The following is a 23889-nucleotide window of genomic DNA, read 5'->3' on the forward strand; positions in this document are numbered from 1 at the left end:
ATTATCCAAAAAGTAAAAATTCAACATTATTTTGCTGCGTCTAGGAAATAGACAAATATGTCCTAAAGCTACAGAGCAAGCCGCAATGCCGTAAATGCGGTAGTTTCTTCTAAACATGGTCACAACTGAGACACAGTTCTCAAAAACCATGTATCTCATGCTTGTTCTTGAACATTTATTCTAAATCACATTCCAATTCTTTATATTATATATACAGTAAAACCCCGCTGTAACGTTTTTCACGGGACCGTAAAAAAAAAAACGTAAGAGCAGGGAAACGCAAGAGCCAGGAAACAGGAAAAATTGAGAAATGAGAGTAGTGTTGAATTGCACACAATATTATTTTAATTCTTACGTGCGACAAAAAGTAGTTTCGCCCGACAGCCGAAGTATCGATTGCGATGAGCTATACACAGTAAGAATAGTAGTTTTATCGTCTGTATAAACTTGTAAACATTCGGTTATTAACTAATTAACAAACACGGTGTCAGCGCCCACAGGCAAACATGAACACATCACACTCGATGAGCGCGGACACGCGCAGTTAAGCGCCGCTGCAGAAGCGAGCGAAGTGACCTTCGTGCTGTTGTCTATCGCTTCAACCCAAACTGAGCGCCGAGAACACGCAGCACGCACAAAGCCACGAGCCGCCGACGCACCTACACTGCGTAGAATCTGCCCCCACGCAGATCGATTTCAAGATACGGCCCGCGGGACTGCGCGCCGCCGCGCAGTATGATGCCAGAGCACAACGCTGCCCGCTACCTCCCCCCCCGCCCTTGCTCCCTCGCTGGTGCCTCGAGCGCAACGGAAGGAGGCGCGCTTCTTTCCTGCTTCTTTTTCGCGCGCGAGACGCGGTCGTCGGCTCCCCTCTCACGCTTTCACTCGCACATTCAGCATACGGCCGCGCGGCTTCCCTCGCAAGCTTTTACTCGCACATACAGCATACGGCGCGCGGCGACGTATGCTGTATGTGCGAGTGAAAGCGTGCGAGGGGAGCCGACGACTGCGTCTCGCGCGCGATAGAAAGCATACGGCGCGCGGCGACGGCGTTATCGCACTTGGCACTTTTACGGAACATCTATGAGCCAAAACCAATTTTAGGGCCGCAACGCGTCATAGACATCATCTTTAGATAGCAAAAGCGGATATCAAAGGCCATACTTTTGCTGGCGGAAACCGAAAATACGTAATAAATGTCGCCCCCAGCACTTCGGGCGGCCAATGCCATCGTCAAGCAACCAAGCCAAGCGACATGAAAAGTCAAAATGGCCGCTCGGGCCGGCGCGGTGTGGCAGTTCGCAACGTATGATGCGGGAATGGTCCCACAGTTACGACGTAACAGCGGGGTTACCAATGCATTGGGTTCTATGGGAGCTGTGCCGGGACCGGCTGAAAACGACGTAACAGCCGGGAAAACGCAGCACCCGGGAACGTAACAGCGGGGTTCTACTGTAGTTGGAATCTACAAGAATTAAGCTTTTTTATGGTATATACAACAACTTTATATCCTAAGTAGAAGAGCTGCCACGGTTGCTCCAAAAGTAGTACTGAAAACGGGGGACTCGTGCCGTGGAGTGGAACCGCCACTTTAAGCCATGGCGGCAGCGTGGACATGACAGATTCGCTTTGTAACTGTGGCATTGAGTGGTAATGCAGAAACCTGTGTGATGATGCATCAAGGGCTGATAATCAAACGTAAAATGCTCAGGCGTCCATAGTTACAATTTTCAGATGCATGAATGGTGCCTAGCTCCACAAAAGGTGAGCACGAGTCTGTTCAGAAAATTTTGTAAGACAAAGATTTCATTCTCAAGCCTGGGAGAATGGGCAAATGCAGGCATGAAGAGGCAATGGTCTAAAAATAACAGTAGAACCCTCTCCCTTTAAGTTGGGAACACGGCAGCCATCAGTGCCACTTTCCAACCTGGGAAAGCGTTTTGCCATGCGCTCGCACGTAGTAGCTCATACTGAGCACAATAGCACCTGAAGATGCCCTTAACATAAGCATTAAACATGTTAATGGTTTCCTAAACATCACTGTAAAATCAATTAAGATACGTAGTTTGCTTCGTGTATGATGCACTGAGTTTCAAAGGTGGCATCTCGATGAATCGGACTAGTCAATGAATACTCTCACAAAGACAGACTGACTATACAGACACCAATTTTAGTCAGAGCCACGCACATTTCAATTTCTGTAAAGAAGGAGAGAGAGAGAGGTTAGCTTAAACAATGTACCTGTCTGGTCAGGACAGTGCTTTGGCACCAAGGCGCTTCTTTTTGAAATACTGTGGAGCAACATCAGGCAGCCAGTCAGGGTCCACCACAGTCAAGTTCCTGCAACAAGCCCCCCAAAATGCATTTGCATGTGGCAGAAGTTTACAAAAGAGACAAAATCGTTATCCACTTAAAAGTGGCATGAAGCTGTAAATGAAATCCATGTGGGTTCCTCAGATAGAAAGCTCAGTTGAACTAAAATAAGTTCTGGTCCAAAGATAGAAGCCGGCACCACCACTTATACAGGGCAGTTGCTCTACCAATTGAGCACTGTCCATGTGTTACGGTCTGTCACTTGATTTGTGCTCCACCCATGAAACCCCCTTCTCCTCCACAAGCCATGCCTAGGCACGTATGAAACTATTCAGAGTTGAATAAGCTGCTCACCTCATGTAGCACTTGGTTGTTTCGACCATTTCAGTGAACACCACGCATGCTGGTGATGATGAGAATAGGCAAGATGATGGGTGAATGTGGACTTTCTTGCGTGCATCCAGCTGGCAAAAAGAGAGAGAAATATTTGAACATTAGAATTTTATTTGACTTCCTTGGAATAAAATTCAGCTACATGAAGCAAAATTCAAAAATGATACATTGCATATTTGGTAAGTTGCAACTACCACACAGAATGGAGCAATCGTTCAGCAATTTCATGACCAATGATCTGTTGTGCTCTGTGTATTCTACACTATTATTATTACTATTATTATTAATATGACTTCGTTTAGCAATTTAAGTTATTTCCTCACTCATGGTAAAGCGTAGTCCACCTTATGCACTGTTTACAAAATTTAGTAAGCAATAAATCTCTTGGTAATCAAGTACTGGAAGTAGTCAATGGAACGGTGCGAACTCTGCAAGAGTTGAAAGTTTTCTTGCAGCTGGTATGCTAAAAGGCATTTCCTCTCTGTCACATGACATACTTACCAGCATATGGAAAATACTGGGGTGTAAGGCAGTTGTGTGCAATGTGTAAGAGGGCACTTACCGTTAGGTAATCTCCATTTTTCTGAAGTTCGGCAACATTGGTAAAGAGACCAGATGCCAGGCATTTTCTGTGAGAGAACAGTGCCCCAGTTTAGTGCAAGGTACTCAGGGACGTCAAAACTTACAAACTTTAAGTCTAGTTTCATCTACTACATTCTAAATTTCATTCACTAGCCCATGCATGCCTATTTTATACATGCATTGCAGTCAAAACAGAACACTAAGCATTACAAAAAAAGGATTACTTCATGTCAAGGATAGCAAACAATTCAGTGTGATATTGGCCAAGCCGCAAAGCCCATAAAGATGACAACAGTGCTAGTTTGTCCCCTGTCTTGTTGGAAGAGTGCATGTAACATTACGTTACATGAAAGAACTGACTCTGACAGCACCCATTTGTTGACTAAGAAACACATGTGACTGGCCTCATAATCAGGTTGTGGTACCACTACACCTTCTTATTTTAGCATATAGCTAATACATAACTAATCCCACATCAAGCTTGCCTTTGTTTCCTTTCATTGGCATTGCTTAGACTAGAGAGCGACGATGCCAGATAGTTCATGGTCAATTGGAGCCACTAAAATTTCTTCACTGCCTAGGTGTCATGCAATGTCCTATGGCATGTTTTTTTGGTCATAATGTGATGCTATTAATTAAATTGTGGGATTTGACGTCCTGAAACTGCAGAGTGGAGTATGAGGTACGCCATAGTAGAGGGCTCTGAATTAATTCTGACCACATGAGGTTATGTGCATCTAAATCTAAGTACCAGACCGTTTTTTGCCTTTTGCTCCCATTGAAACGTGAGCGCTGCAGCAGGGAATTAAACTTGCAATTTTGTGTTCAGCAGCAGAACACCACAGCCAATGACAGTGTGGTGGGTTTCATAGCTGGATGGAATTCCAGAGCTTATTTTCCAATTTCACAACGTAACAAGTGTGAGTGCAACGTGGACTGCGACACTCGTAAAGCAGGCCAGCATTAAGTCTGGATGTGCTTTAGCTATCACAAGACTAATTTTCTTTCACAGGTGCTGCAGTCTGTAATGAATTGCATGTGTTGAATTTGGATTGTAGTGTCTCGCTGCCTCCATTATTTGTATGCACAGTCATGCACAATAGCTTGTTGATAGCAAAGCACAGCTTCATCTTTGGCAGGAGGCTGAACGTAGAAAAGTAAAAAACAAAAAAAAAAAGTCAATGAAAACGACACAGTACCGAAATGCCGCGCTATCCTGGCCGCATGATCTTGATGGCACACCTGCTTTCACACACAGGTCAGCCAGCTGGGACCTAATCTCAATGACCTTCAGCATGTTCTTCTTGTTGACAAAGTTTTCCTTGCACCAAGCCTGCATAGAAACATTATGAAGACTGCTCATTTGTAGATAATCAACCACAGGTATCAGACGCAAAAATTTCAGTGCCAGAAAAAAGTTGTAGTGATGTTTCACTTCGTGAACGCGGGTTATGCGCAAGCGTGTGGACGCTGCGAACATGCACAGCGAGCACTGCAGGATCAAAGTACAAACGGAAAGGGCGCGAGTGTGGTTGCGGATGCTACACTGATCTCGATGGTGCGATGCCTGGCATGCCACAGGGAAAGCGCACATTGCTACACATGCAGAGAAGAGACGCCACAAATATGCACCGAGAGCACCACGGCGTCGAAGCACAAACGAAAAGGGGCGAATGCAGTGATTCTGTTCTCCACTTCCAGGTGCCTTCCTCCTGTGGCGCTCGCTTCCCTCGTGGCAACAAACATAATCTCGCTGATTTCACAGACGGGGCATCTACGCTTGCGCGTAAAATTACGATATGATCAGATAACACTGAGGGGTCAAAGTGGGTTGCGTAACTGTAGCACAAGTACTGACACATAATTACAAGTTGTAGAAACTCTACCACATGCTTTCCGCACACAAAAGGACGACACTTAGCAAGCGTGAAGGTTGGGAAACATCAAATATTTAAATTTGATATTAAACTTGGTCTCACAATGAAGGACCTGGCATTACCAACATTCTTGTAAAATCATGACACATCGCAAAATTTGATTATGTTATGAAGCAAATAAGGTTAGGTATGACGATGTTGCTCATAAGAAGGTAAACAAGAGTACTCAGTGTGCATGTGGCAGCTGCAGCGATTGCAGGAACGAAGCTAGGTAACGCACATGACATCATGACGCATCCACTTCCTGGGTGAAACTGGTTCATAGAAACAGGAATATTATAGTAAATAATGAAGACTATTATAGTAAATTACTTAGGGTGCTAAGGTGCTTGTTAGTATGTTTTCTGGGGTTTAGTGGATGGTTCATAACACCATTTAACACAAAAACATAACAAGCTGAAAATGTCCGGTCAATACTACATCACAGACCTCATTGGCTACATGCAGAATTACTAAATAGTATGCCCAATAAAGAAATTGCAGCATTCATTCCAAGGCAGCCTGGATGAAGTCGATTCATGTGCCATGCAACAGAAAGAGTTGGGAAACAAGGGCAACAAGCATAATGCACTCAAGTTTTGATAGGTTCTACGGTTGTGTAACTACTACTCAGGCAGTGGACGCACGTCATTACTGGCTCACAGACATCACACTAAATTTGGCCCCCTCTCACCTTGTTTCCTTTGACACTCTTGTAAGCCTTGTAGACATTCAGCAGCATCACGTGGTCTCCTTCGTTTGACTGAAATTTTCTCCAAACCTCAGCGGCACGTTCCCTCTGTGAGTAAGCAACAGAATAATCAACTGCATCAGCAAGCCCATGTATACATAATTCTGTGCAGTAATTTAGAATAATTAATAAATAGAAGGGACCACAGTTTTGTGCACTGTTGAAATCTCTATATCAAAAGCAACCAGGAAGTTTGACTAGGCATCCAGGCTATTTTGATATTCATAAGATATCGAAGCATCAGACAGCAAATATGCTAAAGACACGATAGTGTGTCGGACTTGCGTGTTAAAATATGAGACTCTAAAAGAAATATTTGAACTGTAAACATGCTTTTCAATGACAGGCTTGTTGAGCGCAAATGCGCACAAACAGAGAGGAGGGCATAGGCGCTCATAGGCAATAACATACATGACAACATAGGAGCTCACTGTCCATACATCTGTGTATGTGTAATTTGTGCTCAACATGCCCATTGCTCAAGACCAATTAGTCCAACTTCAAGTCCATTTATGTAAGCATACTCACCTGCTTTTCATTGAAGTACAGCACGGAATCACCAGACAAGATAGATATTATTGTCAGAATCTCATCCCTGAAGAGTTAAAAGACAAACAATTAGCAGTGACACAGCTAATTCAAAGTTCTGTACTGTGCACAATGCATTCAAACGAAACAAAAGAGTCACAGAAGATGAAAACTTGAACTGATTAAGAGAGCATGAGCAAGGGAAGTCTCAGACTAGAGCCAACTTTCGACAAGGGGTCTTGTCTTCATGACAGCAACAAAGAAAAGCCCATTGTTGAAGGAAGGGTTCTGGGATAATTTCCCTCGTTCATCCACTCTTAACTCTTTCCCTACCATGGGGAAAATAGCTGTTTTTTGTATGTTACGGCAGATGTTTTTTTCTGAAGGAACTACTGCACTCAATATTTAATGTAATACATAAACAGAAAGCAAAATGAATACACTTTTCATGCATAAAGTTTTATTAACGAGATGTATGGTAAAAAAGATACAAATTGTTAAAATCAAGATTGTGCGATAAAATTGAACAAAATTTGTAGACACGCTTGTATCTACTAAGAAAAAAAAGTTCAGAAAATTTTGAGATATACAAAATGTGTTGCCGTCTATTAAGCACCTATCTCTGAAAAAATAAAAATTTTCATTGAACAGGTATTTTGCAACAAAAATTGCTACAGTTGGGTGTGCTGGGCTGCGGCCACTGATGTTCCGGGCTGGTTCGCGTCGTCGTCGCTTTCAGACTCAAAGTCTGACAAAAAGTCAGCGTCCTCTGACTCGCGGCTATTCGATGCGTCAATAAGATCAGCCGCAGAGGCAGCGGAATCGCGATATCTGAGATCTCCTGAAGCACATGTGCCGCTTCCGGAGCCGGACATTTTTGCGTTCTGCTTTGACGATCGCGAAACTTCGGATCACGTTTAAAGATCACTGCCTGGCGGGAAAAAGTGAACTGCTTAGAAAACAAAAATATACTTTCTCCTCCCTCACGTCCGATAGTGCAGTATGTTCGTGAGCGGCGCGGAAGGTCTCGAAAGCAGCGTTTAAAACCATCGATAGAGGGCTAACCATGCCCAATGGGCGCCGTACGGAAAGAGTTAATCAGTGCACACTACGGGACTTTCATTACTGTAGAAACAGTAATGGGTTTAGGAAGACCTTGCAGAGTGCAATGTGCATGTCGCATAAATTTTTTTCTTTGCATAACAGTCAGTGTTGAATATGCAAAAGCAGACACTGTACCGCTATCAGTAATGGCAAAATGCCTAAAAAAGCAGAATCTCTTGGCAGGTGATATGAGGCGATAAAGTATAAGGGATACATTGTGATCAGTGTACTTTCTAACCAGAAATTGAGTATAAGACTGAAAATCACAAAATTAAAAGCCCGAAAGATTTTACCAGGTGCACAGTCTGCTACAAACTCATTGTTTTCATTTTCTTTTTACAGACATCGGTAGTGCTAGCAGCTCAGCTAACAAATGCACCCAACAATGAGAAGATTCATGCCACTGCAGTGTCTGAGCAATGTGAAGGAACATGAATAACAAGCAAATGGAAGCATCTGAAGCTATAAAGGCCGGCACATCTACACACGTTCTGCACATGTCCCCCTTGAAGTGCATTTACTACTGCATTCTTCATTTCCATTGACTACAGATACAGTACCACTGCTATGCATATTTTGAGCTACATGCTTCCTAAAACAACGCACTAATAGGATGGTTTCCATAAAGATACAACAAAGAGGGAAAAACTGCGATGGTCAATAACTAACAGAGCACTCACAAGAGTAATACAGGTGCAAGGTTTTGCCCATGTCCAGGCATTCAGCCATTGTAACATGCCCAGCATGATGCACTTTGTTGGCTCAACTATAGTACCTCAACTCTAGTACTCTAGTACCTCATTAACAGGTTAGCACCTGTTAATGAGGTACCAGTAGTTCAATTTAAATGCCACCATTGCTGTCAAGGTGAAATGTTTCTACTTCCAGCGACTCGGGACAAACTTCGGAACTGATTAGCGTTACATCTAAAGGTACAGCTGAATATACCACAGCATGCCTTAAGATGATGGAATCACTTACGTGCATCCAAGCTCTTTTGAACACAGGATAATTTTAGCAAACCGAGGCTCCAGGGGGAAGGCAGCCATTTTCTTGCCCAGGGCTGTGAGCTGCAACAAAGTTATTTATTTACATGATGAAGGGTGAAACAGAAGAGCGACCCCATTTCCCTTCAGTACCAGAGAGGTCACTTATAGAGGCTTGCGTTCTTATTGTAACAACTTTAAAAGAAGGTGTGCTAAAAGAAGTTTAATAGAAAGGTTGCATTTTCTGATCCGCATAAATTAATGACACACTTGGAAGACTATTACCCTGCCTAGCTAGCTCAAAACTAAACTATTCACTCTATTAAGCTGGGAGGCCACACACAAAAAGCTTTTTTTGAAATCAGGAGCCAGGGTAGAAATGACTTTTTTTTTTTTCCTGAATAAGCATGTCTTATTTAACTTACCCAACTATTTAAAGTGCAAAAAATGGCTTATTTTATTTTTTGGCACGTAATTTCTCATAAATTGCTGATGATTGTTGGAGTTTAGTGGCGCAAGGGCCAGGTATGGCCAAAGAGCGCCATGACAGTATTAGTTCGCGCCAAGACGATGGTAATGGCTTGTTAGTGGTAGATGAATAGGGAATTATATGAACATTAGATGTGGCATGGCTGTAAAGGGGCCTAAAATCAGTCGCTGTAAAGTGCGTAAAATCTATAAGTAATAAGATTATGGCAATGAGTGATTATGTGTACTATGGACATGAAGAATGCATTGCGAAAGAATGATACGAGTTACAAAAAATTAAAGATACAAGTATTGGCCAGAAGCACAAGTGCCTAAACAGGGCCCTTGAAACACAAGGGCCTGGAGGCATGTGCAGTTAAAAAACTATCGCAGCAGCATCCTCTAGAGAGAGGATGCACTACGAACTTATTGGGCTAGTTACATGTAGCACAACATCTTTCAAGAAAGCAAGGACTGCGTTGGTGCTAAAAAGTGGTTCTTTACCGAGAAACATAGCGGGATGCAGAGGGACACAATAGCGATATGCGAGAGGAAAATGTTTCTTTCTTTCTCTTTCGGCTTCCCGACACTCCAAGAGGACGTGGAGGACGGTGAGCCTGTCGCCACATCTACCACATGTTGGAGGATCATTTCCATTCAATAGAAAATTGTGAGTACCATATGTGTGTCCTATTCTGAGACGACAGAATAGGACATCAGTTCGTCGTGTTTTAGTTGTACAGGGCCAGAAACCTAACTGTGGCTTAATCAAGTGGAGCTTATTAGTTGTTTCAGCGTCCCACAGACGCTGCCAGTGGCCTCGCAGTTTCCTTCGCAAAAAAGGCTTCAGATCTGTGGAGGAAATAGCAGCGGCAGGATTAATAGCTTGCGATGTAGTTGATGTGGCCAACTGGTCTGCTAGCACATTGCCCTCGATGCCTCTATGGCCAGGCACCCAGCATATTATTACATGTCTACGAGATTGGTAAATGTTACACAAGAGTGAGTAAAGCTCGATAACAACAGGATTCTTATGCTTTTGTAAAGATGTTAGCGCTTTTACAAGACTCAACGAGTCTGTGAATATTATTGCCTTTTGTAGTTTCAATTTCTCTATATGCTTCACCGCAGACAGTACTGCGTAGGCTTCTGCGGTGAAGATGCTTGTTAGGGGGTTCAATACGTCAGTTTTAGAAAAGGAGGGGCCAACAGCGGCGTAAGATACGCCAGCATGGGACTTGGATGCGTCGGTATAGAATTCCGAGCACGAGTACTTCGATTGAAGTTCGCGGAAATGCATTGCAATTTCGAGCTCGGGAGCGTGCTTTGTGACCTCTACAAAGGATAGATCACATTCTATCACCTGCCACTCCCAGGGCGGTGAAAGCTTAGCTGGAGGCATTAGGCGATGTTCTAGAAGTGGGATATCCATCTCTTCGCTAAGTTCTCTTATACGCAATGAGAAAGGCCGCCTCATAGAGGGTCGATTATAGAAAAGCGTTGCACACTTCAAATCATTAAGGGTTGCAGAACAAGGATGTTCACGATCGGAGTGTACTTTGAGAAAATAGGTGAAGCTGATGTATGTTCTCTGGAAATGGAGTGACCACTCATTGGATTCTACGTATAAACTTTCGACGGGGCTTGTTCTGAATGCGCCAGTGGCCAGGCGGATACCTAGATGGTGGACGGGGTCTAGCATTTTTAGCGCGCTCGGGGCGGCAGAGTGATATACTACGGCACCATAGTCCAATCGTGACCGAATGAGACTCTTGTGAAGGTTCATTAAACACTTCCTGTCGGTGCCCCAGGATGTGTGAGATAAAATTTTCAGTAAGTTCATTGTTTTAGGCATTTCGCCTTTAGATGTTTTATGTGGTTAATGAAAGTAAGCTTAGAGTCAAGTATGATGCCTAAAAATTTGTGTTCTTTGTTCACAGGTATTTGTTGTCCATACATTTCGATAGTTGGATCTGCAACAAGACCTTTCTTCCTGGTGAAAAGAACACAAGAACTTTTGTGGGGGTTTACTTTGAACCCGTTTTCCTCTGCCCACTTAGACACTTTGTTGAGCCCCTGCTGTACCTGTCTCTCGCACACTGCGAGGTTACAGGACTTGAAGCCTATCTGTACGTCGTCCACGTAGATGGAATAAAAGATAGCTGGTGGTAAAGAAGCACGAAGCGTGTTCATTTTAACGATAAAGAGTGTGCAACTGAGCACGCCTCCTTGGGGTACACCAGTTTCCTGCACAAAAGGTCGTGATAAAACATTGCCAACTCGAACACGGAATGTGCGATTCAGCAGATAACTCTCAATCACATTTAACATATTACCACGTATACCAAAGTGGGAGAGGTCTCTCAGTATGCCAAACCGCCATGTGGTGTCGTAGGCCTTTTCTATGTCTAAAAATACAGACAAGAAGAACTGTTTGTGAACAAAAGCTTCGCGTATCTGCGCCTCAATACGTATCAAGTGGTCAGTGGTGGATCGACGCTCGCGAAAACCACACTGGTATGGATCAAGCAGTCTGTTTGATTCTAGGAAATGTAATAGGCGACGGTTTATCATTTTTTCGAAGACTTTACAGAGACAGCTTGTTAGCGCTATGGGCCGATAACTCGATACAGAGGATGGATCCTTCCCCTGCTTCAGGATAGGGATCACTATGGCCTCTTTCCAGGCAGAGGGGATCTCGCCGGAGGTCCATATAGAGTTATACAGACAGACAAGGGTTTTCTTCGTTCAGAGGGTAGGTTCTTCAACATTTCATATAATATGCGGTCAGAGCCTGGGGCAGATTGGTTGCAACAGGCGAGTGATGCATGGAGCTCTGCTAAAGAGAAAGGTAAATTATATGGCTCGTTCCCGCTGCTCTTTCGGTCTAGTTTTAGTTTTTCTATTGCTGCTTTGTATTTTGTGAATTCCGGAGAATAGTGCGATGAACTCGACACATGTTCAAAATGTGCACCCAGGTGGTTCGCTTGGTCTTCCAAGCTGTCGCCCTGTGTATTTACCAAAGGGAGTGAATATGTTTGTCGTCCTCTCACCTTGTTAACCCTGTTCCATACTTTGGCCTCATCTGTATACGAGTGTATACCTGATAAAAACTTCTGCCAACTCTCTCTTCTGGCCTGTCGGCGCGTTCTCCTGCCTTGTGACTTTATCTTCTTAAAGTTGATAAGATTCTCCGCAGTCGGTGAATCACGTAGCAACCCCCACGCTTTGTTCTGTTTCCTACGAGCGTTCCTACATTCGTCGTTCCACCATGGGACACGGCGTTTGCATGCCACACCACTTATTTCGGATATGCATTTAGAAGCGGCATCAATTATGAAGGCAGTGAAATACTCTACAGCAGCATCAATTCCTAACGAAGACATGTCAGCCCAGGAGATATTGCTAGTAAGAGTTCGAAATTTCTCCCAATCTGCTGTATCAACCTTCCATCGAGGGGCTTGTGGTGGAGACTTATTTTCTGTGGTTGTTCTCAGTAATATCGGGAAGTGATCGCTCCCGTAAGGATTTTTGGTAACTTCCCATTCAAGTTCAGGAAATAGACACGGGGAAGCTATGCTAAGGTCAATAGAAGAAAAGGTTCCGTTTGCAATACAGTAAAATGTAGGTTCCTTCTTATTCAGGAGGCACGCACCAGACGAGAAAAGAAATTCTTCAACAAGACGACCTCGCGCATCGATACGAGAGTCGCCCCACAGACTGCTGTGCGCATTGAAATCGCCAAGAACAAGATAAGGTTCTGGCAATTCGTCTATAAGGGACTGAAATTCATGTTTGTGTAAGTGGTAATGTGGGGGAATGTAAAGCGAGCAAATGGTGATGAGTTTGTTCAGAAGAACAAGTCGAACTGCCACTGCTTCGAGGGGCGTTTGTAGCTGCAAATGTTGACATGCTATGCTTTTGTGAATTATAATGGCAACACCGCCTGATGATGCGATAGCATCGTCACGGTCTTTACGAAACGTAACATAGTGTCGGAGAAAGTTTGTATGTGTTGATTTTAAGTGCGTTTCCTGTACACACAGCACTTTTGGATTGTGTTGGTAAAGAAGTTCTTGGATATCATCGAGGTTCCTAAGAAGGCCTCTGACGTTCCATTGTATAATTTGTGTATCCATAATGAAATTAAATTGGTGCTGTGTGTACTAAAAACGGAAGTATTGCCTTAGATTACAGAGCCCTTTCCAGGCCCTGTAACGCGGGATTTGTCCTTTCTGAAGCGGTCGAGGGAGCCTCGCCGCTCCTTAGGCGCTTGGTGCGCCGTCGGGATGGGTGTAGTGTCCATTGCCTCTTGAGAGGCGCCGGACACGCGCTCTTGCGAGCGAGAAGTTTCGCGAGAGAGTCTCGCCGCGAAGGACGAGACATTTGTGCCCACCAGCCCGGAGGTCGATGGGGCTGCCTTTGGGCCTGAGCTGCGCCGGGTGTTACCACAGCCAGCAATGGCCGGAGAGGGTGAGGCAGCCTTGACTGCACCCACCGTGGGAGCTGCTGGTGGCCCTGCGGGTTCGCTTCACGTAGCGCAGGCTGCCACCGAGGGCTGTAGTGGTGCCGGCAACCCTAGGGTAACCGGGCCTGTTTGCTGGTTAGGTGGAGTAGACTTAGCTACTTCCACCCTGGGGGCAGGAGCCACAAGCGACAGCTCGCTGCGCGCGGGCTGGGCTGGTGGCAGTAGCCGCTGCGACGCTGCCCCTTGACGCGCCGCATCAGCGTAAGTGGTCGTGTGGAATGGTGAGCACCTTTTGCGTGCTTCCCTGAACGATATGTTTTCACGGACTTTCAGTGTTAGAATTTCTTTCTCTTTTTTCCAGCTTGGGCAAGACCGGGAGTACGCTGGATGGTCACCATCGCAATTTACGCAGTGAGGTGTAGCCTCGCAATTGTCTGAGGCATGGCCTTGTACTCCACACTTGGCACAGGTGAGTCGACCACGGCAGCTCTGCGAGCCATGGCCGAATCTTTGGCATTGGTAGCATCGTCTAGGATTTGGGATATATGGTCTTACTGCTATTTTTGTGTAGCCTGTTTCGATGCTTTCTGGCAAGACGCTTAATTCAAAGGTAAGTATCAGGTGTTTCGTGGGAATTTCTTTGTTGTCCCGTCTCATAACGATGCGCTGCACATTTATGACGTGTTGCTCCTTCCAACCTTCCAACAACTCGGTTTCAGATAGGCCGATGAGGTCTGCTTCGGATACTACCCCGCGTACTGTGTTCATGGAGCGATGCGGTGAAACAGTAACTGGGACATCACCAAAAGTCACAAGCTTGCCGAGTCTGTTGTGTTGTTCCTTATCACGTAGCTCAAGCAGAAGGTCCCCACTTGGCATTTTGGTGACTTTATAGCCAGGGCCTAGCGTGTTCGTCAAGGTTTTCGCAACTACAAATGGGGATATGGTTCTTGCTAGTCTTTCCGTTCTCTCACTATGTACTACTTGATATCGGGGGAAGATGTCTTTAGGCCGGGTGAACAAATTGAGAAACTCATCGGTGCGTCCCCTCTTCTGAGGGAGACGATCAAGAAGTCGAGGAAAAGCGGGCGTTCCCATAACAATTTTGTGTTGTTCGGCAGCAATGGCAGCCACCCACCACGGAGTCCAACAAGGGGACGCTACAGCACTTCACGTGTAAGGCTGCAGGCGCCAGCCGTACATTGCTGCTATAACCTTATATAAAAACCCAAGAGAGGGCACCTACACAAGGTTAACCCAAGCCGCCTATGAAAAATGTGGAAGTAACAGAAGAGAAGAGGTGACAGGACAGGGAGGACAGAAAAATAGAGAAGAAAAAGATCGGAGAGGGGGACAGGAAAAGGCGACCACCGATTTCCCCCGGGTGGGTCAGTCCGGGGGTGCCGTCTATGTGAAGCAGAGGCCAAAGAGGTGTGTTGCCTCAGCCGGGGGGCCTTAAAGGTTCGAACACCCGGCATCGGCTCAACCCCCAGGATCCCCTTTTCCCCAGACACGGCTAAGCCGCGCACGGCTACACGCGGGAGGGTCCAACCCCCATGTGCTCGGGTACGTGGTGTCGCAACTCACCAAACGCCTGCTCACGCAGACGCCCCTGCGGGAGTGTTACTCAAAGAGGGGTACAGTAATTCATGTTGCTAACATAGGTGACGAACAGATTTTTGTGCTTTTTGTTACACTTGTGTGCTGCGCTGAAACATTTCCTTTGATTACACAACTTTATAAGCTTCTGGGGTGCAAAGAAGACAACTTTAACTTTGGAACGATCTGCAGTTTTCACGATATTGTGAGACAGCTTATGAATGTATGGTATGACAGCCACTTGTCTGTCAGATGGAGTGATCACATGGCAACCACTCGGTGCATGCGCTTTTCAGAGTAGAGGTCATGTGGTCACTGCATCTGATAGACATGAAACTGGCCGTCATACCTTAAATTCATAAGCTCTCACAATACCAAGAAAATTGCATATCATTCTAAAGTTGTGTAATCAAAGGCAATGTAACAGCACGTCACGCATATGCAACAAAACACCAAATTCCGTTTGTCCCCTGTGTTAGCAACGTGGTTTATTGTATCACCCTTGTGGTAACCAGTATATAGGTCAAATGGGACACTGTATCAATCACCGGCTGAGAGAACACTCATACAATGTCAAGAAAAATGTGCGTGACAGTAGGCTTGAATGTCATTGCAGTTCGTGTGACTGTGAACCGTCATTTGCTCAGTGTACCGTTTCCAGCAGAAGCGGTGATCAACTAACACGTAAAATAATTGAGGCTGAAAAGATTTCGCGACTTGGCTCTGTGTGTATCAGCACACCTTTTGCACACTTGTCAGACAGAGTTTACTTTCTTCCTAAGGGTGCGAATTGCGCATGTGCAATGCAGTGACTGACGGCTATAAACATAGGCGAGCAAAAATAAAGCTTTTTGTTAAAGAGTTGCCGCATGTCTCTCGTCTTGACTCTTCTGTTGTTGCCTACATCTGCACTGCAATTCAGTGCCTGAACGACCAGCTACAACTACGCTACAGCTGTTGCATATCGGGAGAAGGGTTGAATATTGCTCTACACTGCAAAAGTTGTTGCTATAAGCGGTCGACGAATACGGAAGTTCTGGCCGTGGAAAAACCAAATTAGAACGCGAGCTTTTGGAAGCGGTGTTAATCGAAAATTCTGGACCTGATAAGTAGGTTAGCGCCACTTCGCAGGCACTTTTAAACAAAGAAATGCAACTCATGAGTAGCCACAAATAAGCTGGTTTGTTAATTCTGCTTTTGTTTCTTCTTGGGCTACCTAAACGCGAGAAACTTTGTCACTCGATTCAACCGCTCGGCCAAAACCAAGCATAAGATGATATTTTCTCCTCAGGGGCACCACATTTTGAAAGATATGCATCAAATGCATCTGAAAAGTTAATCATTTCGGTGCAATACATGCATTGTTACAAACATTACAAAAACTTGAAAAAATGTGAATGATACTTACTACCCACAGCTTCCAATTTATCGGGGCTCAATGTCGGCTTCTCAACAGCATTGCCGTCCTTCAAGCACCGACAAGGAGCCTCTGTGACGCTCCTACGCCGAGCGCCAGGGCTCCCCACATCAGTTATGCCAGTTCTTTGCAGAACAGGGAATCCCAGCGATGGCACTGGAGCAGGCCCCAGTTATCGTTGCCAATGTATACAACATTTCCTAGGTGTACCTGCAATAAAAGATGGCAGAGACACATTAAGACTGCTTACGTGTGGGAACGTGAAAGCACTTTTAGTCAACCAAATGGCTGCAATGTGACGTGCACAGTGTGACACGCACTAGGCACACCTTAAGTCAGCCAGAACCAAAGAGCTGCCGTGGTGTAAGGGAAGCGTGCTCCTTTCACACTCCAGGTTCTATTCCTACCCAGTCTGCATAACTGTCTTATTAAAGCAATTAATTTGCTTTGTTTACATGAACCTACCTAAATTTGACATTACTCCAAGCGTTTTGATGTGCTTTTATTGCTTGTGCAATAGGCCATCAGTTTTATGTCAATAAGTGCTGGTAGCAAAAAGAAATATGTCTAACCGCGCGATAAATGTAACCGGAAATGGCAGGTACGTCCAGTGGCATTAGTGTGGGGGCTGCACACAAAAATTATATAGCTTACCCTGTTTCAAATTTATTTTAAAGAGCAGTTTCAGTGAGCCCAAGTAGAGTCTTTCAGCTTTTTGCAGTGCAGAAACAGGTACAGTTTGTGCCAGTCAACCAGATCAAGAGCTCTCCTAGTAACTCTCTAATCACCCTCTCAGCAATTAGTGATAGCCAAAGTAGAGCTTGTATCTCTAAAACTGATACATGTCCCATTTCTTTAATGTGGTATTCGTCACTGCTTTTGATGGTCAATTGGTTGCCATAGATGAACAATCGAAATTTGGCGCGCAGCACCAGTCGTGTCAGTGCATCGTCAAGTGGCACGAACATATTTCTCCCTTGAGTGAATTATGGTGCTCTCCTGGGCACATGTTGAGGCACCAGCCAGTCTGCCCCATGTACATTTGACTGAATATATACATGATCAAAGGAACAGACTATGCTACCCCTGACGAACACAAGACAAATTGGGTTGCATCTTTAACTCAGCAAGCCTCAATTCTCATGTGGACTGCTATGCACGCACATTTCCAGCGAAAAATAAAGTAGGCAGGATATGCACGACAGTTCACAAGTGAATTCAGAAAGGCGAGCAGGCAAGGGAGGTTTGCTTGGTTAAAGATACCACCAAATTTGCCTAGTGTGTATGAGAGGCAGCTCACTGTATTTCTTTCACACCTGGTCAAATGTACACAGAGCAGACTGGCCGGTAACTAAATGTGCCAAATAAATTCCCATATTTCACTCAAGAGACCAGCTTGCTCGTCCAGTTTGGCCGTGCATTGCCGCGATAGGACTTCAGGCTGGATTAATATCATCTGTTTTCACCTACGGTGAAAAATTGACACGAGAGATCAGTGAGGCATACCACATAAACAAGACATGCGAGCCAGACCCCATGATCAATTCATGAAATAAAAGGCGTCCTGTCTAGATGACGAGTGATTGCAGTTAGTCTGCGCATACTTACTTTCCTTTTTACACTAATACCATTTATTGTGATTTTATGCCTTTATATTACAACTTACGCATTCCCTCTGAACGAAATTGTGCACAACATAAGCACACATCCAGTGTTGCTATTTTTGAATCCTTCCATCAAAACAAATGGTCAGTTAGCAGCAGTCATGTTGTATGGTACCCTTTTCCACCCCATGTAAATTCTATCCTGAAAAGTTACATGAACTGACCGGCAAACTCATACGTACACTACAAATTTCACCTAGCAAACACGGCTGGTTCTTAGAAAATGCACAAATACGGTGATAGGTATCTGTTGGCATACTGTAGCAATAGTAAGTGCTAGTTAGCTTCGACACTAGACAGTTTTAGTATAGCATATGCAACTAATAGCGTACGCCTATACGCTATAGTACAGCGTACACTAAACAGCACACATGTATTACAGTTTTAGTTGGCCTGCGAGATATTCTGATCTCAGAGGCCATATGCCATCGTCGCACCTATCTCTCGACTTCACTGACAGGTGGCGCTGATTATGTCGGTTGTTTGAAGCCAGGACGGGAGTATTGCGGACTAAGATGTACCGAGTCAAGTACCAAGGTATAGACACGTGCTGTGCGTGTGGAGAAGAAGAGGAAAATGGCTGAACACCTCATACTTTTCTGTAAAGGGCTTATCCCTACAGTGCAAGGCAACGGGGCTGATTTTTTCAAAGCATTGGGGTTTAGGGACAGTGAAGGCAAAATAGACTTTAAGCGGGTAGAAATAACCAAACAGAGGTTATCTGATTGGTGGATAAAATCAAGGCAGGGGTGAAATTTCACCCACCACAAAGTACAAAATATGTTAATAGTCATGGCTAGGTGGCGTATGCCACCGCCCGGTTTAAAGGGTTCAGCCTCATCCATCCATCCATCCATCCATCCCTCGTTAGGCTTCGTGTCGTTCAAAACGAGAAGCGATCTCGAAAACTCCACAAGGTTAACCATATTACACTGTTGTCAAAGCGGCCTGACGGTAAGCGAAAGCTGCAAAAGCCATGCCAAATTCAATTCGAAGCGGGCAGCGGGGACCACCGCCATGTTTAACGTAAACTACGCAAACCACGCACAGACAGTAATGCTAAATCTGAGAAATAGCATGCATACGCTATACGCTATCGGTCGGATAGCATTCTGCACATGCGCAGTGATGACCCGCTATTTTATATCGTACGCAATGACATAGCGCACGCTAAACTAAAGCTGTCTACTGCTGCAATACTTCAGCTGTCAGGCATCTACAGTGCTTAAGACACCACAGAAGTGTAAGTGCCCAACAAAAACAAGCGGCGCATCAACCATAAGTTTGACTTGAGAGTAGTGACAACAAGGCTGTTTCGTGTAGCTAAAACACTAGCCAATATGTAGAAAGTATATGCACAAGTATACATACCTACAGATATTTGCCTAGCCAGTAAATGAAGTCGTACACATATCATTATAATTTGGACTTGCAGGTTGAACATATTCTGACCTGAGCAGCGCCAAGCAGAATGAATAGACTGAATGCCCACTGTGCTGACTAAATACACAGGATGAAACAGAAAATATGGAAAGGGACCCCAAAGTATTAGAAATACTTCTTGACAGCTGTAGAATTAGGGCTTGTTGGTTGATTGTCACTATTAAAATTACACTAAAGCCAATAAGACTGTTCTGTATGGTGTAGTTGAAATCAAATTCATTTGACGAGCAACATTGCAATAACCAGCAAACATGGCACGAGCAAGCAGACATGTGCGAAATAGTGTGCTTTTTTAATAACAGAGCATCAATACAATGAACTACCTACCAGTTAGCTATGTGTTCTATGCTGTATTGACTTGAAAAAAAAGAGAAAAATAATGTAAATGGACATAGACTCGCAACTGCTACAATGCCTACTTGCATGAATGGGGATAGCTTGCCAAGAATATTAAAAAATGGGAGAGAAAAAAGCAAGCTTACTAGAAAACACTTCAGAACTGTAGTAACTGCGGCACAGTGAATACTGGCCTTAATGTATCATTTCAAGAAGTTTGAGCTCATCAAATGTGTATTTTCCAGTGGCAGTTATTCTTGGAACAAGACAGAAATAATCGTGAATACGAATGTTAAACAATGGTAAGCACACTGTGTGCTTACACCTATGACATATTTGGCCCATTACACTTTGAATTCTTATGCGCAGAAGCTGCACAACAAGTGTAGTGTAAACACTAAAAATTCGTAAATAAAATCCTACAGCATAGGAAACAGTTTCAAAACAAGAAAACCAAAACTGAAAAGTGATAAATAGTGTGTACTAAGCAAAATTAAAATGTAACTTGCAGCCAAGCGATTGATGCAAGAAATAATACTTAACATCAGGACATGTTAGGTCTACTTTTATATAGAACACAATAAGGTGTGCATAACAGCTATGAACACAAATAAACAGCAAGTTGCATAAATATTTGGCCTATTTAGTAAGCTGTGTTGACTAATGTCGATTAACTTATCCACGAATGATACCAAGATGCTACTTTTTGGAACACGTACACTACATACATACCTGACCCGACCATCCAGATTACACGTTGCACTACGGCAGGCATAGCCAAGGGGTCTGGTGGCTCCTCCGTTATGTGGGCACTGTTATGGGTGCACAGCCTCGCCACTATAAAATAAGTTCTGTGTTAACTTATAGCAGTGGCACACAGCTTTATAAAGCTGTCAAATTGTCTAGACATGCATGTAGTCACAAAAACAATGTTTGCATTATTGCAGGGTGGCAACAGAGCACAAAGTAGAAGTCACTGATGAATGTCTTGATAATGGGGACCCATTGATCACAGTAAAATTATTGACACGCAGCAGCACATAGCAAAGAAATGTTTGTTTACAAAACAATTCATTTTTTTTTCATGACTCAGTTTAACTTCCCCCTGTCATGTTTAGTTACGTATAAGGTATGTCAAAACATCTTGTGTTAAAAAGTAAGTTGGACTAGTAGCAAGCTGTAATTGCATAATTTTTTCTCTAAAACTGTCGTAAACCGAAAACTTCGTAAGCAGATATTATTTACAACGTCGAGGCAAGGAAACATGGCAAGGAAACAAGTTTCCTTGGACAAGTAGATATGAAACAAGTTTCCTTGCCATGTAAGCAAGGAAACGTCATTGCAATAAGAATCGGTGAAGAGGCAAATGAGTCGTTATTATGCAACTTCAGCAGAAAAGCGGGAGCTCACGCGCCGCACACACATGATGAACACGATTATTTTCGAACGTTATATTTCTCATCGGAAGAAAACGCTTATCAAGATTTTTAATTTCGCATCGAAGCAATAAACTTGCGTAACTAAGTGCTGACAACCAGCGTTCAGCAAGCATCAGCACAGGTATCACTGTTGTCGCGGGACTTCTATTTCATACGCTCGCGCACGCAATGCACACACGAGAAGCTCACACAACACGCGTGTAGTTAGCCAGCATGATTACTTACCTTTTGAATGGTACGACGCGGTCGCGAAGCGCTCTCCAAGTTTCCGGTGCTGCGTCGACGATGTTACTCCCCGCATACATGCCGCTGCGTAGTGGACGAGCTGAGGCGCGCTAACACACATTATTTCTTTGCGACGTCCACCCAACTTTCCAGAACGAGAACAAAGAAACCGCACTCCACGGCATAAAATCGTTGGGCCACATTTGCCGGGCGCGCCACGCATACGGCGAGTTTGCAGCATGACACAAGGTATCTTCAGGCACTTCTGTGCACGCTAACTGCGACCCACTTCATAACAGCAAACACAAACACACACGATCAAGCAAACGCGACGCTCGTAGCAACCCGCACATACGACCGCCATCACAGAACACGGAGGAAAAACAATAGCGCCACCTGCATACTTGTGAGAATGTTGTGGCCTCTGTGATGACAAAAATATTAACCAGTACACTCGCATACTAAAATTTTGTGCCGGGTTACACACAACTACGTATAGATGTTGCGAGACAAAATAACCGTAGAACAATCTATATTTTACACTATAGTTTAGCCTAAAAAGAAATTTTAAAGCGTATTTTACCTTTGAATTGCTTCCGCCGTCTGCAGCTAGCATAAGCATGGCCTTCGAGATTAGCTAACGTTATACTTATCAAGCCGTCGCTGGGGCCTCATTTGAACGGTTTGGGCTGTCTCGAAGCTGTCTCGAAGCCAATCCATGACGTTTAGCGATGCTGCCTACTTTTCCTACGCCGTCACTTAGTTTAAGATAACTTTCTGATGTCGTCAACATGAATTGTAGCCTCAGGAATTGTTGACACGATATCGGAGGTACAGATGTGCAGTGTTCGATGTTTCCGTGCGCGTTGTGACTGTTTCAGGCGGAAAGGATCAAATCCACGAGGGTTGATAGCTCGTGTGGCGCAGGTTACACCCGTATCGTCCGCATTTTCTTTCGTGTCGGTGTGTTGAATGTGCGCGGGTTTTGCTCCTGTCGTCCGTACCTTCTGTGTTTATAGTGCGGCTCGCGAAGATTCCTCAAAAAAAAAAGTCTGCAGCGTGCATGTGTCCTGTGTGGTGTGTGAAACAAATGTGCGCTGGTGTACGATGTGTTTGCAGCCCTATTGGTGGCTTATAGTCCTTTGCTCTAGTGCCGTTTCTATGATGTAAACCATACGTGAACTGAAAAAAATGCACTGTTTTTCAAATGGACAAGTAGATATGATCTGTGTGTATCCACTGTGCAGTGTGCATGTGTTCGTCATTTTTATGCAGCTCGTATCATGGGGCTTGGGCCTATTCATGATGGCCCTTGCTTAATGTTTCCACTTTTAGGGGCATGTGGCGTGCAAGCAGTCACAAAGTCTTGTGCATTTGGTGTGGAAGAAGGGAATACTTTTATGCGTAACTTTGTCTACTATAGGTGAACCGTTGCAACAATTAGCATTTTTTCCATGTGAATGCTTCTGCCATTTGATATAATTTGTAGCAGATCTTATCTGTGGAGAAGCACAATAAACATAATTTAACATGGTGTTCCTTAGAAGATATTAATTACTGCATAACCACTATACATCTCCATACCTCACTGTATGATAAAGATGAATGTTCAGTTGAAAATGAAAATATCTTATAGTTGCATGAACGTATACATGCGAAATGCTACAGCAGCCTGGCATCACATTAATGTCAATATTGGTGACATCCGGCACCGTTCTGGGAACGTGCTGTTTTGTAACGTTGCTACATTGATACCATTTACATGTTAAATTGATGTTTACATGCAACGTTGACACAACGTGGGTGTCAGGACGTTGCTGTGACATTTATTTATGACATCACTTGAACGTACAGCTGGCAATGTACATTCAACGTTGAGGTTGGCTGTTTAACGTTGCCTGACATTTGTTACAATCAGGCAACGTTTACGCTACGTTCTGTGTTACTTGGGTATTTTCTAAAGTCTTACAAAAATAATAATGACTAGACTGACCAAGTTCACTGATAAACTTAATTTAACCAATGTCGCTCATTTGGCTTTCGGTGTGGCCGTTGGACAGAACTTGCCCTTGTAATTCAGAAAGATTTTATTTTTAGAGCGTTCGAAGAAAATCAATCAGTAACGGGCGTCTACACACATTTTTCCAAGCCGTTTGATCGTGTACATCATCTAACTTTGCTAAATAAATTACAGCTTTAAGGTGTTCGCGGTTTACCGTTAGATCTCATAGCATCATATCTCCGGGGTCTTATGCAA

General features: G+C 44.2%; 1 protein-coding gene across 1 annotated transcript; it reads right to left on the reverse strand.

The window, feature by feature from the left end:
- Positions 1 to 2238: 2238 nt before the first annotated feature.
- On the reverse strand, positions 2239 to 8653 carry LOC119434432 (ATP-dependent RNA helicase DHX33). The gene is made up of 7 exons (XM_037701585.2): positions 8569 to 8653; positions 6484 to 6550; positions 5899 to 6003; positions 4488 to 4621; positions 3269 to 3335; positions 2668 to 2777; positions 2239 to 2340 (listed from the first exon to the last, which is right to left on the reverse strand). The coding sequence occupies exons 1-7, from the start codon at positions 8634 to 8636 to the stop codon at positions 2250 to 2252; spliced, it is 642 nt and encodes a 213-aa protein (XP_037557513.1). The 5' UTR covers positions 8637 to 8653; the 3' UTR covers positions 2239 to 2249.
- Between the last annotated feature and the right edge of the window lie 15236 nt (positions 8654 to 23889).

This window comes from Dermacentor silvarum, unplaced genomic scaffold, assembly GCF_013339745.2.
Source record: "Dermacentor silvarum isolate Dsil-2018 unplaced genomic scaffold, BIME_Dsil_1.4 Seq1065, whole genome shotgun sequence".
NCBI classification, from domain to species: Eukaryota; Metazoa; Arthropoda; class Arachnida; order Ixodida; family Ixodidae; genus Dermacentor; species Dermacentor silvarum.